The sequence below is a fragment of the Paroedura picta genome, chromosome 16, assembly GCF_049243985.1.
Source record: "Paroedura picta isolate Pp20150507F chromosome 16, Ppicta_v3.0, whole genome shotgun sequence".
NCBI classification, from domain to species: domain Eukaryota; kingdom Metazoa; phylum Chordata; class Lepidosauria; order Squamata; family Gekkonidae; genus Paroedura; species Paroedura picta.
Window position 1 is genome coordinate 25,766,377 of NC_135384.1, and position 18,510 is coordinate 25,784,886.

General features: G+C 47.5%; 1 protein-coding gene across 1 annotated transcript in view; it reads right to left on the reverse strand.

Annotated features, from left to right (window-relative positions):
- The window catches only part of CRHR1 (corticotropin releasing hormone receptor 1), a 49,784-nt gene that overhangs the window by 10,921 nt on the left and 20,353 nt on the right, over positions 1 to 18,510 (reverse strand). The window contains exons 3-4 of the mRNA XM_077313849.1: positions 5,469 to 5,588; positions 1,757 to 1,842 (exon numbers count right to left, since the gene is read on the reverse strand). Coding sequence (XP_077169964.1) covers positions 1,757 to 1,842; positions 5,469 to 5,588 — 206 coding nt within the window. The remainder of the gene's footprint in view (positions 1 to 1,756; positions 1,843 to 5,468; positions 5,589 to 18,510) is intronic.

Below are 18,510 nucleotides of genomic sequence, written 5' to 3' on the forward strand. Positions count from 1 at the left end.
AACTGGCAGCCAAAGGCAGAAATTCACTGGTGGAACCCTGCAGAATCTCAATCAGTGGTCCTCAGCATGGGACCTAAGTGTCCATGGTTCCCAATGTGATTTCTGCTGTTCATGTGCTTCTACCTCAAACCAGAGTGAATCCAGGTTTCCCTCTCCCTCACTGAAAGAGGACGCCCTTCACAGATCAGCAGAATCATTTAGACATCCTGATTTTGTGAAGGCTTAAGGGGGTGGCAGGTTACAGTGGTTGTGAGTGTCCTGCATAGTGCAGGGGGTTGGACTAGATGACCCATGAGATCCCTTCCAACTCTATTATTCTATGATCCCTTTGTTTCTACACAAGGGAGACCTCAGCTGTGTCTATATGTCTCTCCCAGGTTAAAATCCAGAAGTGACGTAGGGCTGGGCTAATCCACAGGCCGTGCTGTGGCTTGAAGGGCATACGATCATTACCTTGCCGATGATTTCCTCTCTGAGACTGACTTTCCCACAGAAATAGCCAAGGAACTGGGAATGAGCTGAGATTGTGAGGAGCACACCTGGAGATGCTGTGCTCGGCCAGAATTGCCTATGGAATAGCTCTCAGGAATGAAAATAAATGCTTACATATGCAGAAAAGGTAGGCTGAGTAGGAGAGTGAATCAGCTTTCAGCCCTCTGAGGTTTAGGGTGCCAGTTCTCTTGCAAAAGGGGGTAGCTTCCCTCCCCCACCCCCCTTAATTGCCAATTCACAAATTGCTGGATGCAAAATTCACAGCAAGGCAATCGGCTAATTTAATTAGCCAGCCCTTCTGTCCTGTGACTTCTATCCTAGTCTTACTTCCTGCCCCTGGGGACAACCCAACATAATTGCCATCACGGATATATCACGTGTCTAGGAACCTTTGCTAAATTTTAATTAAGCGTCAGCCGTCTGGGATTTTCCAGATAATAGCTACACAACAAGAACTCTCTGCACTTCCCTCCCTCCCACTCTGCGCACCACACACACACACACACACGGCTGCAAAGGCGGAAAATGTTTGAAGCAACCACAATCGCAATCAAACCCCAGTATATCCCCCACCTCCTCAAATCTACTTAAACTGTGGGACCCACTGGAGAGAGCAGGGCCCAAATGAAATAGGAGTTAGGGTTGTCATGAGGCCAGCTTAACACTGGCAAGGCTGGTTTGTTTGTTTTTTAAATTTCTGGCCCGATGCAATTTTATTCCCCAAATGAGCAAGTGAACAGAAGTGAGAAGGCTGGTTTTTAACTGTTTCACAGCAAACGAACGTGTTGGGCAGCACTTTGGCCGCAAATCAAAGTCAGAGCTGGTTGAGTTCTACCTTCCATTTTCTTCTCAGGTTTTTCTGCACCTCCAAAGCAGCTTCTCTAAACAGTGTGGCTATATTTGGCTGCATTTTCCACTTCTCTTCCCCTCTTTTTGGGTTGCAGGCCAGAGCTGGGACCCTGATGGGAGAAATCTGAGGGCTCAAAATGAATCAATATTTTCTACCGGCTCTGTCCCTGACCCATGTCCTCTGTCCTTTAACTCTACTGATTTTACTTCTGGGCAGGTGAATCTTGGGCCACACTCTGTGGCCCAAGATTCATGGGAGGAACCTGTGCTTTGCCAGATTTCTACCTTTTACAAACTGACAACCTTCTCTGGGATAGAAATGACCTATTATGAGGGAAGATGGGGCAGTGCTGTTGCTTCTAACGCACACCCTGAAATGCATGCTGAAACCGGACACGTGGAAGAGTGTTCATACCTCCTCGTTGAGGATCTCCTGACACTGGGAGTAATTCACACGGGTCGCCCAGCTCCCGTTTGCAAAACACTCTCTGTAAACGTTGTCTGGAAGAGAAAAGATGGGGGAAGACTGAGCAGTCCTGGCAGCAAGGGGCTCAAAATAGTTCAAAGCCATGCTCGTCTGACCCACAGAGGTCCCACCCCAAGAGGTGACAAATCTGTCCGAGTTTTCACAGTCCTTCCGCCAGGCATTAGGTCAAGACCGGTGCTAACATCGAATGGGCCCCCAGAACCCCTCTTATTCAGCTCAACCCTCTCTATGGGGTTGTGTTCATAATCATCACCTGAACATGCCATGTTATATTAGGACAAAACAAAATCAGAGCCCTGTGGCACCTTTAAGACCAACAGAGATTTATTCAAGGCGTGAGCTTTCGAGTGCTTGCACTGGAAAGCTCACGCCTTGAATAAATCTCTGTTGGTCTTAAAGGTGCCACTGGACTCTGATTTTGTTTTGTCGTGCTGCTTCAGACCAACACGGCTCCCCACTTGAATCCATGTTACATTATGACTGATTGGGGTTACGATTATCGATTCAGTTCCCAAACTTCCTTGTACTGTTACTCATCTAAAGTTTTCTGTAAACTGCTGTTTTCTGAAAACTGCCCTGAGCCACAAGGGAGGGCCATAGACAAATACATACCTACCAACCTAAATTATTTTCCTTGCCCCTGAACCTCATGTGCATCACTACATACAGTCACCAGAGGGCTTTAAAAAAAGGATCAGCACTTGCTCTTGCTGTACAGAGCAGTAATGTGATAATGATCTACCGCCGTGATGTGCTAGCTCCTCTTATTGTCCAAATTTCTTTCTTTCTCCTTTTTATAAGTCACCAGCCCTTCCTGTTGTTGTAACTCGGTTTGGGACTGTGCTGTCAGTCCTCCCCCGCCCAACTCCTCCCCGACACTATTTCAAGCCGGGAGTCACGTGGTTTTAATAATGAGAATTATTTTGGGCAATTCAAAAGAATCCAACTGCTGAACTAGGGGTTCCCCAGCAGGGGTATATTTTTCTCCATTTTCTCTCCAGTTAGGGCTTGTCCGGAGAAGCTTAGAAGAAGAAGAGCTGGTTCTTGTATGCCGCTTTTCTCTACCCGAAGGAGTCTCAAAAGTGGCTTACAGTTGTCTTTCTCTTCCTCTCCCCACCACAGACACCCTGTGAGGGAGGTGCGGCTGAGAGAGCCCTGATATTACTGAAGAAGAAAAAGAGTTGGTTCTTATATGCCGCTTTTCTCTACCCGAAGGAGTCTCAAAGTGGCTTACAGTCGCCTTCCCTTTCCTCTCCCCACAACAGACGCCCTGTGAGGTGGGTGAGGCTAAGAAAGCCCTAATATTCCTGCTCAGTCAGAACAGCTTTCTCAGTGCTGTGGCGAGCCCAAGGTCACCCATCTGGCTGCATCTGGGGAAGCGGGGAATCAAACCACACTCCTAACCACTACACCAAGCTTGGTTACAAGGAACATATAACATGGCTGAAACAAAAACCAGCAAGAAATGACAGCTACTTTGTGCCAGTTTTACAGCACAGACAAATCCATCCATAGCCATGAAATCTTCCCCTGGGGAAAATCATTCCCATTTTGGGCCGCCTCCCCAAAGGTTTGCACCAGAAATAGTTGAAATGACACTTGACACCAGTAAGTGCAACGGTCACCAATTACGGCCACCTGAAAATAATATTGTATACTTCCCGCCGCCCCCTTGAATATTTTATGTTATTTTTTTTCCATTTATTAGGTATTTTTACCTTTCACTCTCAGAGTTGACTTCCGGTGGGTTGCCATCGAGAATAAAACCCCAATACATAAAACGTTAAAACCATAAAATCTAAAAGCAACCTGCTCTGGTGATGAGAATAATAATAAAAATAACCTTCCTTAACGTCCTGTATCCAAAAACACACCTCCATCAGCCCCTCAGGGCACTAATCCCCAGGGGTGTCAATTGTAGAGAGCCAGTTTGGCATAGTGGTTAGGAGTGCAGACTTCTAATCTGGCATGCTGGGTTCAATTCTGCATTCCCCCACATGCAACCAGCTGGGTGACCTTGGGCTCGCCACGGCACTGATAAAACTGTTCTGACTGAGCAGGAATCTCAGGGCTCTCTCAGCCTCACCCACCCCACAGGGTGTCTGTTGTGGGGAGAGGAAAGAGAAGGCGACTGTAAGCTGCTTTGAGACTCCTTCGGGTAGAGAAAAGCGGCATATAAGAACCAACTCTTTTTCTTCTTCTTAGTTGTGGAAGGGCCCCTTCAATCTCCTACACCTTGGCCTCTCCTACACCTCCGTTTTACAGGCTCTTTGGAACCATGAAAGCTCCTGCATCTCTCCTCTCTGGAGGGAGTCTTTGCCCAGGTTTGGGAATTCATGACTCCCGTACATTTTGCATTTTTGTGATTGGCAACCATCACCCCACTGAAGCACCAAAATAGCACTTTCTGCTCTAGCATCTGCCTGGCTCGGAACAAAGGAACAGAGTGGGAAGTTTCTCCTTCTTCGGCTCCAGTAAGTGTCGATTCTCAGCAAAATGTTTTATTGCAAAAGAAATACTCAAAGATACCGAAGAACATGTCGTCGGAGATGGGTCCGCCCTCCTCCTCCCCCTGCAAAGATTCAGGAATCTACCCCCACTCTGGAATATGCCCCAGTGGAAGGTTCTGGATTTAGCTGTACAAAATGGGCATCAATCAACATCATGGAGATACATCCGAACCTCAGAACACCACTGCCCACAAAAGATCTCCAAGGCAGGGGTCACCAACCTTTCTGAGCTTACGGGGAACATTGTAACCTTGACGTGGGGCAGTGGGCGCAGCTACAAAATCGCTGCCACAGCTGACCTTGTAATATGGTGGCAGAATCTGCCAAGGCAATGTTTTAGAAATCAGCACAGTCAATCAAGTCTTCATTGGCCAATCAGAAGCGCTGCTGGTCAAAAGCCACACCTGGCTCCACCCACATTCTAAAATCACTTGATGGGCACCAGGAGAGGGGTTGGCAGCTGCCATGGGGCTCCCCAGGCGCCCCTGTTGGGGATCCCTGCTCCAAGGTGCCACAGAGGGGACTTCAGCTGCAAGTCCCAGCTAGTTTGGTGCAAAAGCCAAGAATTCCCATTCTCAAGAGAGAGAGGCCTTGCCTGCATGCACAGGTTACTTCTGATTTTCACTGAAGTCACGTTGGGGTGACTTAATTTGCAACCAGTGCATGCACTCTGCATTTAATTCTCCCCCCCCCCAAAAAAAGTTTTCTCTAGGGAATTCCAGATTGTTATCTGATGAACAGCATCTGAAGGCCTGAGACATGAGCAAATTGCACCATCCCAAGTGAAATCTAACAGGAGCGTACTTCTATAATAGCCAGCCCCCAATTTCATCCATGCTCACCAAAGCATGCAAAACATGCATGCAAAACACCACTGCTCCTATCTATGCCCAAACAGAGTTTATGGGGTCTCATCAAGACATAGTCCCAGGTAGCTCACTGTGTGTTAGGTTACAAATTCCCCAAGCCCTGGTTTTCTGAACGCTGTACAAGTGCCTATCCTTCCGAATCTATTCAGCATCCATGACCTTTTGGTTCACTCTGGCTTTTGGCTAACAATGCTTCACGGAGACCCTACCCTAGGAATTCCACCTCAGGCGTTAGGTCCCTCCAGTTCTTGCCCAGCTTACTTGTGGTGTTGTATCTCACTCCGAAGAAGAACTCCGGACACGGGCGAGCCACCAGCTGTCCTGCAGCACTCCAAGGCCAACATGTCCCGATCAGGTCCACTAAAGCATTGCAGTGCGGGCCTGTAGGGACAGATGCAGAGAATGAGCATGACGTAGTGATGCTGCCAGTGACATCCAGGCAGGCTGGAAACCCAGAAGTCTGGGAGAAATGCAACGTGGTTAATTATTCCAACATCTGGCCAAAGGAACACACGAGCATATGACCTAAAGGGAGAATGTATAAAATAAGCAAGGATTCGATCATATGAACACAGGAAGCCGTCTTCTACTGAATGAGTCCCTTGGTCCACCAAGGCCAGTATAGTCTACTCAGAATGGCAGTGACTCTTGAGGCAGCCCAAAATGGCAGCCATCTTGACAGGTCTGTCCTGTCACCACCCACCTGGTCCTTTTAGCTGGAGAAGGCGGCGACTGACTGGTTTATCAGACCACATGCATCTCTTGGAACAACCTATGCTTCTGGTGACCTCAGTGGTTCCACATATTCCTACCTGGTGGAATGAGCTCCCAGAGGAGATGCAGGCCCTGCGGGAGCTTTTGGTATTCCACAGGGCCTGCAAAACTGTGATCTTTCACCAGGTCTATGGTTGAGGCTGGCGTCACAAGGAAGATCCCCTCCCTTTATGAGATCTGCACTGGGAGAAGGGGTAGGTTTTGAACTGTGTTTCCACCGCATCTTTCCTTTTGGTTGTATTGTGATTATTGGATTATGATGTTTTTATTTATGCCTGGGGTTTTAATGGGGGTTTTATCGGAGGGTTTTATCCAGACTGATTTAACCCGCCATGAGCCATTTGGGCATGGCGGGTAATAAATTGAAAGATGATGATATTGATTATAATCTGTTGTTGTTGTTTTTGCTCTCTAGCCACAGCTAACTTATGGCGACTCTGTAGAATTTCCCATGCAAGAGACGTTCAGGTGTTTATTGCTTGCCTCTGCGTGGTGACCCTGGTATTCCTTCATGGCCTCTTGTCCAAATACAGGCCAGAGTCAATCCTCTTTAACTTCAACGAACTGGTGAAAATCAGCTACCCTGAACTCTCTCGGTCAAGATCCAATTGTCATTACAAACAATTAAATGGATCTGGAGAATGCACAGCTCCCTGAAGGATACTAAAGCTGCCCATTTATTCTTACTGTATTAGCAGCTCTCTTGTGGAGACGTTATTGTGGGCCACTGCACAGTTCTGAAATATTATGCCGGCGGCAAGCAGCACAACCATGAGGAAAATCTTTTTAGTGCAGTCCACGCAGGGGCTATAATGTGAAAATCAAAGTCCACTCCATTTATAAAAGATTGTTCCCTTGTTTGGGGAGGTTCAGCTTGGTGTAGTGGGTAGGAGTGCGGACTTCTAATCTGGCGAACCGGGTTTGATTCCCCACTCCTCCACATGGAGCCAGCTGGGTGACCTTGGGCTTGCCACAACAATGATAGAGCTGTTCTGACTGAGCAGGAATCTCAGGGCTCTCTCAGCCTCACCCACCTCACAGGGTGTCTGTTGTGGGGAGAGGAAAGAGAAGGCAACTGTAAGCCACTTTGAGCCTCCTTTGGGTAGAGAAAAGCACCCTATAAGAACCAACTCTTCTTCTTCAGTAATCTCAGGGCTCTCTCAGCCTCACCTCCCTCACAGGGTGTCCGTTGTGGGGAGAGGAAAGGCAAGGCACTTTGAGCCTCCTTTGGGTAGAGAAAAGCACCCTATAAGAAACAACTCTTCTTCTTCAGTAATCTCAGGGCTCTCTCAGCCTCACCTCCCTCACAGGGTGTCTGTTGTGGGGAGAGGAAAGGGAAGCCACTTTGAGACTCCTTTGGGTAGAGAAAAGCAGCATATAAGAACCAACTCTTTTTCTTCTTCTGTCCCTAATTAGGGAAATCCTGCTCAGTGTGAAGTTGTGCCAGTATGCCAATGTCCTTTCGGTGCTCCAGCTGCCTGACATCTCCTTCATCAGCCACCCGCACATTTTTTTTTGATCCTGTACACACTTTTGGGATTCTGTCCCAGTGCGCTGGGCACAGCCGCAAAACAGTTACCCCAAAGCGGGTGCTGTAGGAGGTGGAACCAGCTCCGAAACGGTCACCTCGGCTGACGCTCAGTCGCTCCATAAAGACACTTCTGCTATGGTGGGGCAGCGGCTGCCAAAGTCATATTTTTAAAAATCAGCACAGCCAATCAATACCAGGTTCCACCTACTTTTGATAAGGCCACTTCGTATGTTCATCTGTAAAAGCGTCAGGTCTGGGGGGTGTACATTGGCACACAGGGCCATGGACCTTCGATATATTCCAGACCAGGGGTAGTCAAACTGCGGCCCTCCAGATGTCCATGGACTACAATTCCCAGGAGCCCCCTGCCAGCAAACGCTGGCAGGGGGCTCCTGGGAATTGTAGTCCATGGACATCTGGAGGGTCGCAGTTTGACTACCCCTGTTCCAGACGAACGAGCCCTGTGAATTCCGATGGCTCTTCTACAGAGCTTAGGTCTCTCCAACTCTGCCCCCCTTGTCCAGCTGAATATTGGAGGCCATATGGCTCACGATATTTGCACAAAGCCTACGATTTAACGGTGCTGCTCCTTCCCTCTGAAACGTTGAGCTTAATTAACCCCCAGCCTCTGCTATTAAGTGAATCATTTCTGAAGGCTTCTGGAATTAGCTTCTGCAAATTGCTTACCACCCAAAGGTGCAAACGGCAGCCCCTCCTCCGACATGCTCCGGAACAGGCAGTTCTCCAAAAAACTATCATCTCCATCGCCAAGAAAATTGCCTCCCTGAACTCCAGCCCACGAGGAGCTGTTTGCTCTCTTTCAAGGTAGGCTTTCAAAGCCTTCCGTTTTTATCTTCCTAAGCTGTGCAGGGGGGTTGGTGTTGGGGGTTTAATGCCTGTTCACACTGCCAGCACTCCCATCCTGGCGGTGCCTTACAAACGTGGGTCTCCCACCCTGTATGATGCTCGTTGCCTTGCAAGAAGCTGGGATTCAAATGGAAACTGGAAGTGCAATCTGCCCCACCGCATCACAATGCCCTGCCCCCCACCCCAAACCAAGCCCGACCTTCCCTGGGCACCAGATCAGCTAGGGTGGGTGACCTTGGGCCAGTCCCAGTTCTCTCTCAGCTCCACCTGCCTCACAAGCGGTCTGCTGTGAGGACAGAAAGAGAAGGGAAGGTGATTGTAAGCCACTTCAACACCTCTTACGGTAGAGGAAAGCTTCCTATAAAACCCTTCTTTAGGGTTAACTGAGCTTGTTTGGGAAATCTTTGAGATATAGGGTGTTCCCTAGGAAGGAGGTCTTCCGCTCTGGATTGGGAAATTCCTGAAGAGTGGGGGTGAAGCCTGGGGAGGGTGGGATTTTGGGGAAGGAAGGTACTTCAGTGGTATAATGTTATTGAGTCTACCTTTCAAAGGAGCCATTTTCCCTAGAGCAGGGGTAGTCAACGTGTGGTCCTCCAGATGTTCATGGACTACAATTCCCATGAGCCCCTGCCAGCATTTGCTGGCAGGGGCTCATGGGAATTGTAGTCCATGAATATCTGGAGGACCACACGTTGACTACCCCTGCTCTAGAGGAATCCATGTCTGTTGCCTGGAGATCAAGCTTACCAGACCTCACCTTGAGGCTGGTGACTCCATGAAAATTCCATTACTGTTATTGTAATAGCAGTAGTAGAGTTTGAACTTGGGAACTCTTGCACTACAAATCACGGGTTCTACTCTTGAGCCACTGCTTCCCCTCTACAGGGCAATATTGGCCCTTAGCCCCCCTCTCCCCGCCTTACCAATTCAGTTTCCCATCTGCCGGATCAGCCGCTGCAGATGACTTCCCACACAGTCTTTTGACTCAGGAGGAAAACCTGGCATCAGTTCTTACCCTGACAGGTAGGAGCAATTCATATCTGCGAGATTTAACTGCTCATTATCCCCTGCCAAGTCCCAATTTACACCAAAACCTAAAGGGAGAACCAGTGTGCAGAACAGGCGAGAAGCTGTAAAACGGAATTATTCTAAAAGGGCATTTTTATAAAGTCAATAAAATAGCACTTAACGTCCGTGAAATTTAAGGCCGTCTTTGTTTTGATTATGTAGTGCTCACTGATTTAGCCAGTTTGGTGTAGTGGTTAGGAGTGTGGACGTCTAATCTGGCATGCCAGGTTCGATTCTGCGTTCCCCCACATGCAGCCAGCTGGGTGGCCTTGGGCTAGTCACAGCACTGATAAAATTGTTCTGACCGATCAGTGATATCAGGGCTCTCTCAGCCTCACCCACCCCACAGGGTGTCTGTTGTGGGGAGAGGAATGGGAAGGTGACTGTAAGCCGCTTTGAGCCTCCTTCGGGTAGAGAAAGCGGCATATAAGAACCAACCCCTCCTCCCCCTCCTCCCCCTCCTCCCCCTCCTCCTCTTCCTCCTCCTCTTCCTCTTCCTCTTCCTCTTCCTCTTCTTCTTCTTCTTCTAATCTGGATTTATTCAATGAAAATTGCCCATTAAAACATGTTTTTTCACTATATCGTCCCCCAGTTTCTCACTCCTGCTTTACTAGCCGAGTTTGAGTGACACATTCTCTAATTACGTTGACAATTGCCGTGTCCTTACGGTGTTGTTTTGAGGTGTCCTCTCTTGAATCAATAAAACCATGAGTCTCAGCAAGAGAAGTGATCTATAATCAAAGAAACAAAATAAAACAAAAGGAAAACTGTGCAGGACTTCTAATTGGATATATAAGGTGGATTATTGGATGTTGAAAATCTTCTTTTTTTAGAAGATCATAGAACTATTTACATCGATACAGAGAATGGAACGCTTAACATCGGCAAGGGCAAATCCGTAAAATGACACCAAATGGATTAAAAGGAGTCGAAGAGCTAAAATGTGGTAAATTCAACTACTGCTACTACCAATTTATGCTACAGTATAACGCTTTAGCACCATACACTGGACAAAGTGCAAAATAGACATACAAATCCAAAATGAAGTTAAGTCATTTAGAAGCGGAGGACAACTATTCTTGAGGATAACACTCGTGGACTTCTAATCCGGCGAACCAGGTTTGATTCCCCGCTCCTCCGCATGCAGCCAGCTGGGTGGCCATGGGGTAGTCACAGTCCTGACAGTGCTGTTCTCACAGAGCAGTCCTGTCAGGGCTCTCTCGGCCCCACCTACCTCACAAGGTGCCTGTTGTGGGGAGAGGAAAGAGAAGGCGATTGTAAGACGCTTTGAGACTCTTAGGGTAGTGAAAGGTGGGGTATAATAACCAACTCTTCTTCTTTTTGTTCTTCTTCTTTCTTCTTCTTCTTCGTACCCCACTGAGGTCTATTGTCCTCCCCAGATTCCATCCCCCAATCTCCAGGCATTTCCCAACTTAGATATGGTAACTTTTCCCCTCCATTCCACACAGGTGGTCAAAGGGGGACCTGGCAATCAAAGACTACTCTGCAGATAGCCACGTGCTTTAACCTGTCTTTGTCATTCCAGCGGGGAATAACTCTGCAGTTACACCCGTGTGGCGATCTTTGCATGAATCAAGGATTCAGTGTCCCAGAAGGTGCAGCACCCCTCACCCCCGCCCCCACACACACACCACAGAGCCCTAGTTCTACATTTGCAGACCAGTACAAGGATACCGGACGCTCCCTGCCCTCCGTTCCTTAGAAACGTGTGTTGGTAATCCCTCTGTACTCCTGGCAGATGGGGACACACCGATTTAAAAAGCTTCCTTTGGGAGGTAATTGCCCACTTAATCAAGTTCGATCAGTCCCTGTCAGAACAGGGGACATTCCTCCACACCTCATAGGTAGAAATCCATAGCTATTACAATATGTAAATGGGCAGGAACGAGAAGGGCGGGGGGGGCAGTCGCTGTACCCAAACATTGATTTGTTTTTCTCTGTGCAAGGATGGGTTCTTTCCATTCCTTCATTTTTAAAATCGTATAAATATCTTGCAACCCTTCCTTCCAAATCACCTGCCAGTAGCTAAGCAGGACTTAGTAACTCTACTCAAGAGAAGTTTAAGTAGTAGTTCCAATTAAGGGGTAGGGCCAGTTTCTGATAACTTGAGGTCTGGGGAAATCCTACTGGTGCATTTTGATAAATAATAGCTACTGGGGTTGCTTCTGCACCCGGGAGGGCTGAGGGCCCTGACGGAACTCATGCAGTTCCGCAGGGCAAGTAAGACAGAGCTCTTCCGCCAGGTCTTTGGTTGAGGCCAGGGCAGTTAAGATCTGCCCCCTCCCGGTCAAAGAGAGAACGTGGTCATTACATTGCTCCCTATTAACCCACGCCCCCAAGGCACTTGGGGGGGGACGGGAAGGGCATTATTCTGCTGTTGTGGGTGGAGTTTTATGGTTATGTTTTATGGGGAGGGATTTTATTGTGGGTTAGGGCTGGGGTTAGGGTTACAGGAGTGGCAGGATAGCAATCAAGCTATGAATGAATGAATGAATGAATGAATGAATGAATGAATGAATGAATGAATGAATGAATGAATGAATGAATGAATGAATATCTACCCCAGACTGTGATTCTTGTGCTTGGTATCCACTAGCATTGCCATCAAGACCCTGGGTTTGCTGGGTACTGGGCATAGCCCCAATCCTAACCTGATCTCATGAGATCTCAGAAGAAAGAAAGAAAGAAAGAAAGAAAGAAAGAAAGAAAGAAAGAAAGAAAGAAAGAAAGAAAGAAAGAAAGAAAGAAAGAAAGAGCTAAAAAGTTATCCACCTTTAACTCTGCAACCCAAAATTGAATCTCCCGTCCAGTATGCATGTTTCTTTTTTTGTGTGCGACCCAGATGTAGAATTTTGGACTTCCACTGCACCTTACAACTGGCTTTTACTCTGCGAAATGGCAAAATCCACATGGAAATGGTTGCTGAAGTAGACTGAATATGTATTATTACATGGGGAAGCACCCACCTAGTACCCAAACAGTAAAGTCATCAAAAGGTGAACCTCAAGGGGGAGGGTGTTCCAAAGGTGAGGTGCCACCACTGAAAAAGTCCTGGTTCTGGCTTCTAGGGTTACCAGCTCCAGGCTGGGATATACCTGGAGATTTTGGGGATGGAGCCTGTTGAGAGTAGGGTTCGGGGAGGGGAGGGACTTCCATTGGTGAAATACCATAAGAGTCCACCTGGAGATCAGCTGTAATCCCAGGGGATCTCCAACTACCACCTGGAGGTTGGTAACTCTACAGGGTGCCCTCAAGCTCCCTCTGCAAGCAGGGGCACAGAGAGTATGACCCGGGGGGGGCAGTTCTTAAAGGGTGGGCTGAACAGCATGGGAAGCAGTTGTCATTCAGTTATCAGATTTGTCCAGAGTGGGTGGGCAGAAGGGATTGTGCCAGAGCTTGGTTCTTGTGCCCTTTCTTGCATGCCCAGGGAAATGCCAATCACTACTTTTGGAAGCTAATTTCCTTCAGGCCAGACTGGCCAGGGTTTCTAGTTTGAGAGGGGCATCATCCGGGCATGGAATTGGGGTCACAGTGGGTGGACAGGTAGTTGAGAGTTTCCTACATTCTGCAGGGGGTTGGCTAGATGTCCTTGGAGGTCCCTTCCATCGCTATGCTCCTATGATTCTCTAAGAACTCAAATGGTCTTTGCCTGCCTTCTGTTTTAGTTGCCCTTGGTCTTTTCGCCCTTGGTTGCAGGACCTCTTCTGCCCACCATCCCTTGTGACTGACATCCTGATTTAGGACGGGTTTCTTCCAAACATCTGGCCGGTCTTTTGCAGTATCCGTCTTAGAAGCAAGCAGTGGGGGAGCGGCACATCGCTCAGGCAGTCTCGGAGAACGTAACGGATGGGGAGCCCAGAATGTTGCTGGCACTCTCTGTTTGGGAAAGATAAATAACAGCCAAACGGCGCCCATCCATCACTGCTAGCGCTCAAGGGTACGGGGCAGCTACCGAAGCAGAGAAACAAGATGCTTTTGGGCAGTAAACAAATGAACAGCAAGCCCAGTTCCCGGCCCAGCCAAGGGGAGAGGGGGAAGTGTTCCACCACACTTTCTCTTGGCAGGTGGTTTGACTTCGGAGGGGCTGGGAAACTGCCCGAAAGCCACAGGCCTGCTGACATGAAGGGCCTGCCCCTTCAATCAAGGTCACGTCCACACAGAGATCTTTCTGAGCTTCAGAAGAAGAAGAAGACTTGCTTATTATGTCCCGCTTTTCACTGCCTGAAGGTGTCTCAAAGCAGTTCATAATCGCCTTCCCTTCCTCCCCCCACAACAGACACCCTGTGAGGGAGGGGAGGCTAAGAGAGCTCTGATATTACTAAAGAAGAAGGGTTGGTTCTTATATGCTGCTTTTCTCTACCCGAAGGAGACTCAAAGCAGCTTACAATTGCTTTCCCTTTCCTCTCCCCACAACAGACCCCCTGTGAGGGTGGTGAGGCTGAGAGAGCCCTGAGATTACTTCTCAGTCAGAACAGCACTATCAGGGCTGCGACTGGCCCAGAGTCACCCAGCTGGCTGCATACGGAGGAGCGGGGAATCAAATCTGGCCACCAGATTTGAAGCCGACATTTTTAACCACTGCACCACGCTGGTTACCAAAATTGCAGAATTATTGTTGTGTGTGTGGGAGATCTCCTGGAATCACGACAGATTTCCTAATGACAGGGATCAGCACCCTAATTCCTTGTCTGAGCGCATGCAGGTGCATGCGCACAAATGCACAGCTCTGTTCAGTGCAAAAATTTCAGGGAGAGAATCAGCTCCCTGCCTTCAGTTTTGTTTGTTTGTTAGATTTGTATACCGTCGCTCCCAACAAGCTGGCTTGCAGCGGTTAACAATAAAACATCATATAACAATTTAAACAAGTAAAACATCATACAATTTAAAACACCCCAAAAATACAAATCTACAAAATGTACTCTGAATTATAATTCTATCAATAACTTCCCTTCCTGCTGGCCTTTCATGCTAATTCGAGAAGCAAGCTCCCAGTTCGATAGCTTTCTCTCAAACAATTCACTCTATTCCCCAGGCCAGTCCTTTCCCCTCTGTGGCAACCAATTGTTTTCTACAGCTTTCTCCTGATGTTTCCCAATCCCCAAGTGGTTCCCTTTGTCTGCTGTTGCAATCCTTTGATTCCTGAAAAGATCCTATGTTATCCCAGGGACGCCAAACAGTATTTCTAGCCTGACTTCAGGGCCAGGAATCTGATTCTGGCTATAAAAAGGATCAGCAACCCAGGCTTCCAAAACATTGCCTCTTTTGTTTTTCTGTCCTGATTTCTACACAGCCTGCTCCCTGTCTTGGACTTTCTCCCCTTTTCCCCAAACTATTCTGCTACACTCAAAGAGCTGGCAGATTGCTCTTCTCTGCTGTTTAGACCTCACATCTGGGAGACTGGGCACCTCTGTCCTGGTGGATTCTACCTCTTTTATTCCCCATTTCCCACATATTTACACCTTTAGCTTAAAACTCACTCCTGCTCCAGACTGGCGTAGTTCTGTTCAGTTCTGTGGTCTTGTTGTTCGTTGTTAGTTTGAATAAGGAATGCGTTTAGGCTTCGTATTTGCCAAGGACAGGTTCCACTTTTGCAGGGGTAGTCAACCTGTGGCCCTCCAGATGTTCATAGACTACAATTCCCATGAGCCCCTGCCAGCATTTGCTGGCAGGGGCTCGTGGGAATTGTAGTCCATGAACATCTGGAGGACCACAGGTTGACTACCCCTGCACTATTGTAACTCCCCAGGTCTTTCTGAATGCATGTTCACATGGAAAGTTGGTGGTACCACATCAGCTTTGTCATGCAGAAAGTCACAGATCCTATTTCCAGCCTCTCCAACAGGGATGGCCAAACCGTGGCTCTCCAGATGTCCGTGGACTACAATTCCCACGAACCCCTGCCAAGCAGGGAATTGTAGTCCAAGGACATCTGGAGAGGCACAGTTTGGCCACCCCTGCTCTCCAAGTTAACAGGTGGTAGAAAGACCTCAGCCTCAAGATAAGGCAGCTTCATCTGCCTAATCTAATTTTCCTTAATGGGCAGGTCTTTCTGAGTGACTATCCTCCCCACAGACCTTATTATGATTGTTCTGTCCCACTGCAAACTTCACATATTCTGCAGTACACTTCCAGCTCCCTGCGAATAAATTCATTCCATTCATCCCTTTAACCTGTGTATGTATTGACAATTGTATTTGCATGCAAACTGTTTGAATAGGGTCAAGCGGGTCGCCGTGTTGGACGGAAGTAGCATAACAAAAATAGAGTCCAAGAGCACCTTTAAGACCAACATAGATTTATTCAAGGCGTGAGCTTTCGAGTGCAAGCACTCTTCCTCAGACAAAATGGAACAAGGATCATGAGATTACAGATATACAGAAAAGGTAAATCAGTGGCAAATTAGTAAACTTTGCCAACACGGCCTATCACTTGCAGGGATGCTTCCCCACTTGGGTGGAGACGGACAGGGCCAGCAACTAGTCTCTTTTAATTATTTCTTTTCACAACTGGGAAAGCGTCTGCCATTAATTAACATGGACAGTTTTATGTCTCCTATGCTTTTGTGAACTACAACTGAACTCAAAAGGACTGATGAGCTGTTAAAAATAGGCTTTGAAAGAGGTCCAACGGGTAAGGGAAAACCCTGCCCCACCAGCCCCCCCCACCAGCCCCCACCCCCGTCAGCTTCCCATTGGCCCATGAAGCCCTCTGGCCGCTTCGGCTTCACAGGCTAACGGGCAAGGGAAAGCCCCCCTCCGCCGGTTCCCCTACCATGCCAGCATCCTGTTGGGCATCCTGATTGGGCCCTGCCTCAGACAGGCCACACCCACTCTCCGCCCACTTAGCCCTTAGCAAGTTATTATAACAGCGAGCCTGATGTTACAGATTTACTGTTAGAATTGATATTGATATGTTGCTGTGACTATTATTAATGTATGATGTTCTATGTATCCCATGAGGTTCCCATGTAAACCGCTCTGGGCCATATGGGAGAGCGATATAAAATCTAAGAAAATAAACAAACAAACAAACAAACGTGCCTGCTCATGCCTTGAATAAAACTTTGTACTCCATTTTTGTTTAAACGGGGGTAGAGTGTCATTGTTGACAAACATTTCGATACCGATCCTGTTAGCATTTTTTAAATTTTAGAATGACACATGAATTATATTTTGGCCTCTTATACATGGTGGATTTTTGTTTTCATTTTGAGCCACCTGTAAATGGCATATTTTAAAATAAAGTGACAAATCCCCTCTCCCCAATGAAAATACCCAGCCCTGATATTGCGAGAGGAAGAAATCCATAAGCAGTTTCAGGTCAAATATGGCAATTTAACCCTTCCTTCTCCAGTCACAGTTTAAATGGCTCCCTCCCCTGATGATGCAATGAACACTGGATGGATTGGGAGGGGCGTAAGTGAGACACTACAGGACACCTGCCTTGCCCACCTAGGTAAAACCTGGCTTCTCTTCTCCGGGGAAGTTGGGACAGGGTGAAACAGGCTGCTGTTGTCCCAGCAACCTCATCTGACCAGGACTGAGTCACCTGCTGCAAATGCCAATACTTAATTTCAGCCAGCCATTTTGCAAAGCCCCGTAAATGAGCCGCTTGGCAGAGGCATCCATCATCGGGCCGCCAGAAGGCCCATCTATCAGTCTGAAAAGGAGACCGGGATTCCTAAGAACAGCAAGACGCTGCCAGATGTTGCCCAAGCTCATCTTTGTGTACTTTCTCTAAAGCAGCCACTCCTAGTCAGGGTTAAAGGTAACCCCAGGGTTACTCCAGAGCCCCAGATGGGCTACGCTGGTTGTGGGAGATGTAATTGCTTTCAATTTTTTGAAAAAAATTAATTCCCAGGGAGGTTTTCTCCTTATTTGGGAAGCTCAACTCACGCCCACTCCCAAAGTGGCCAGTGATGGGTTGAGGTCTTTGGGGATTTTTGCGGCAGCCTTGTTGAATTCATGCAAATATAAACAAGGGGGGCGGTTTGTAGTGAACACAATAAGAGTAAGAAAAAAACTATCCCAATTGATGTTACTAAAATTATTACAGAATAAATAAAGTAAAGGGTTCTTCCTTCTTGTTTGTTTATTATAGTGTAAGATCCAAACAGACCGGTTTCTAGATATGTCCCGTTTTCATATGGAAATTTTCCTCAATGGTTGTCCTCGGAATGTAAATATCATGAATATCCCAATGGTGAAATTCAACCTCTATTGAATAATATAGCATATATATCGTCCTTTGGCTCTTCAATATGGGGATGCTAGTAATACCAGCCTTTATTTATTCTGTAATAATTTTAATAACATCAATAATAGCCTTGGGATAGGTTTTTCTTTCTCTTACTGTCGAATTCATGCCAATGGAAAAGGTGGGGAAGGGACGAACTGAACCCGCAGCACTCCCTCTGTTGGGTCCTCCCATTTCTCCCCTCTCAGAATTTCTTCTCGGAGACCCACCAGCAGAAAGTGGCTGTTGCAAGCAAAAGGATCCAGATATTCAAGCAGGAGAAGACTGTGTCCAAGGCCACGGAGCCTGCCCTTCAATTAGCCATTTTCTCCCGATTCTTGGAACAGCATACCCCAGATGTCTTTTAAGCTGCTACTGGACTCCAGTCTGGGTTTTCTTCATTGGAGCTGATCTTTGTAGACTGGAAATCACTTGTAATTCCAGGCGCTCTCTGGGCCCCTCCTGGAAGTTGATGACCCTAAGGCAGAGAACTTGATTTTTGCGCCAACATCCTCAAACTGTAGGAGAGTTTGTGAGAAATCAGCCGGCATTCAGAAAGCTGCTGATCATTACAGCCAGGCCCAAATATGCAGGGACAGGGCTTTATGCAAGTGAAATAACATAATTGCTTCTACAATGCCTAATTCCTCGACTAGGATTGTCTTAGGGTGCATGGAACATACCACTAACTCTCTCGCTCCCCTGTCGCCTTCCTGCTTTCTGCTACCAAGAAAGCCAGCCACTAAATCTCAAGGAAGCAAACCAAACCCTGTCCTAAATCCATGCTTATGCTATGAGAAATCGCTG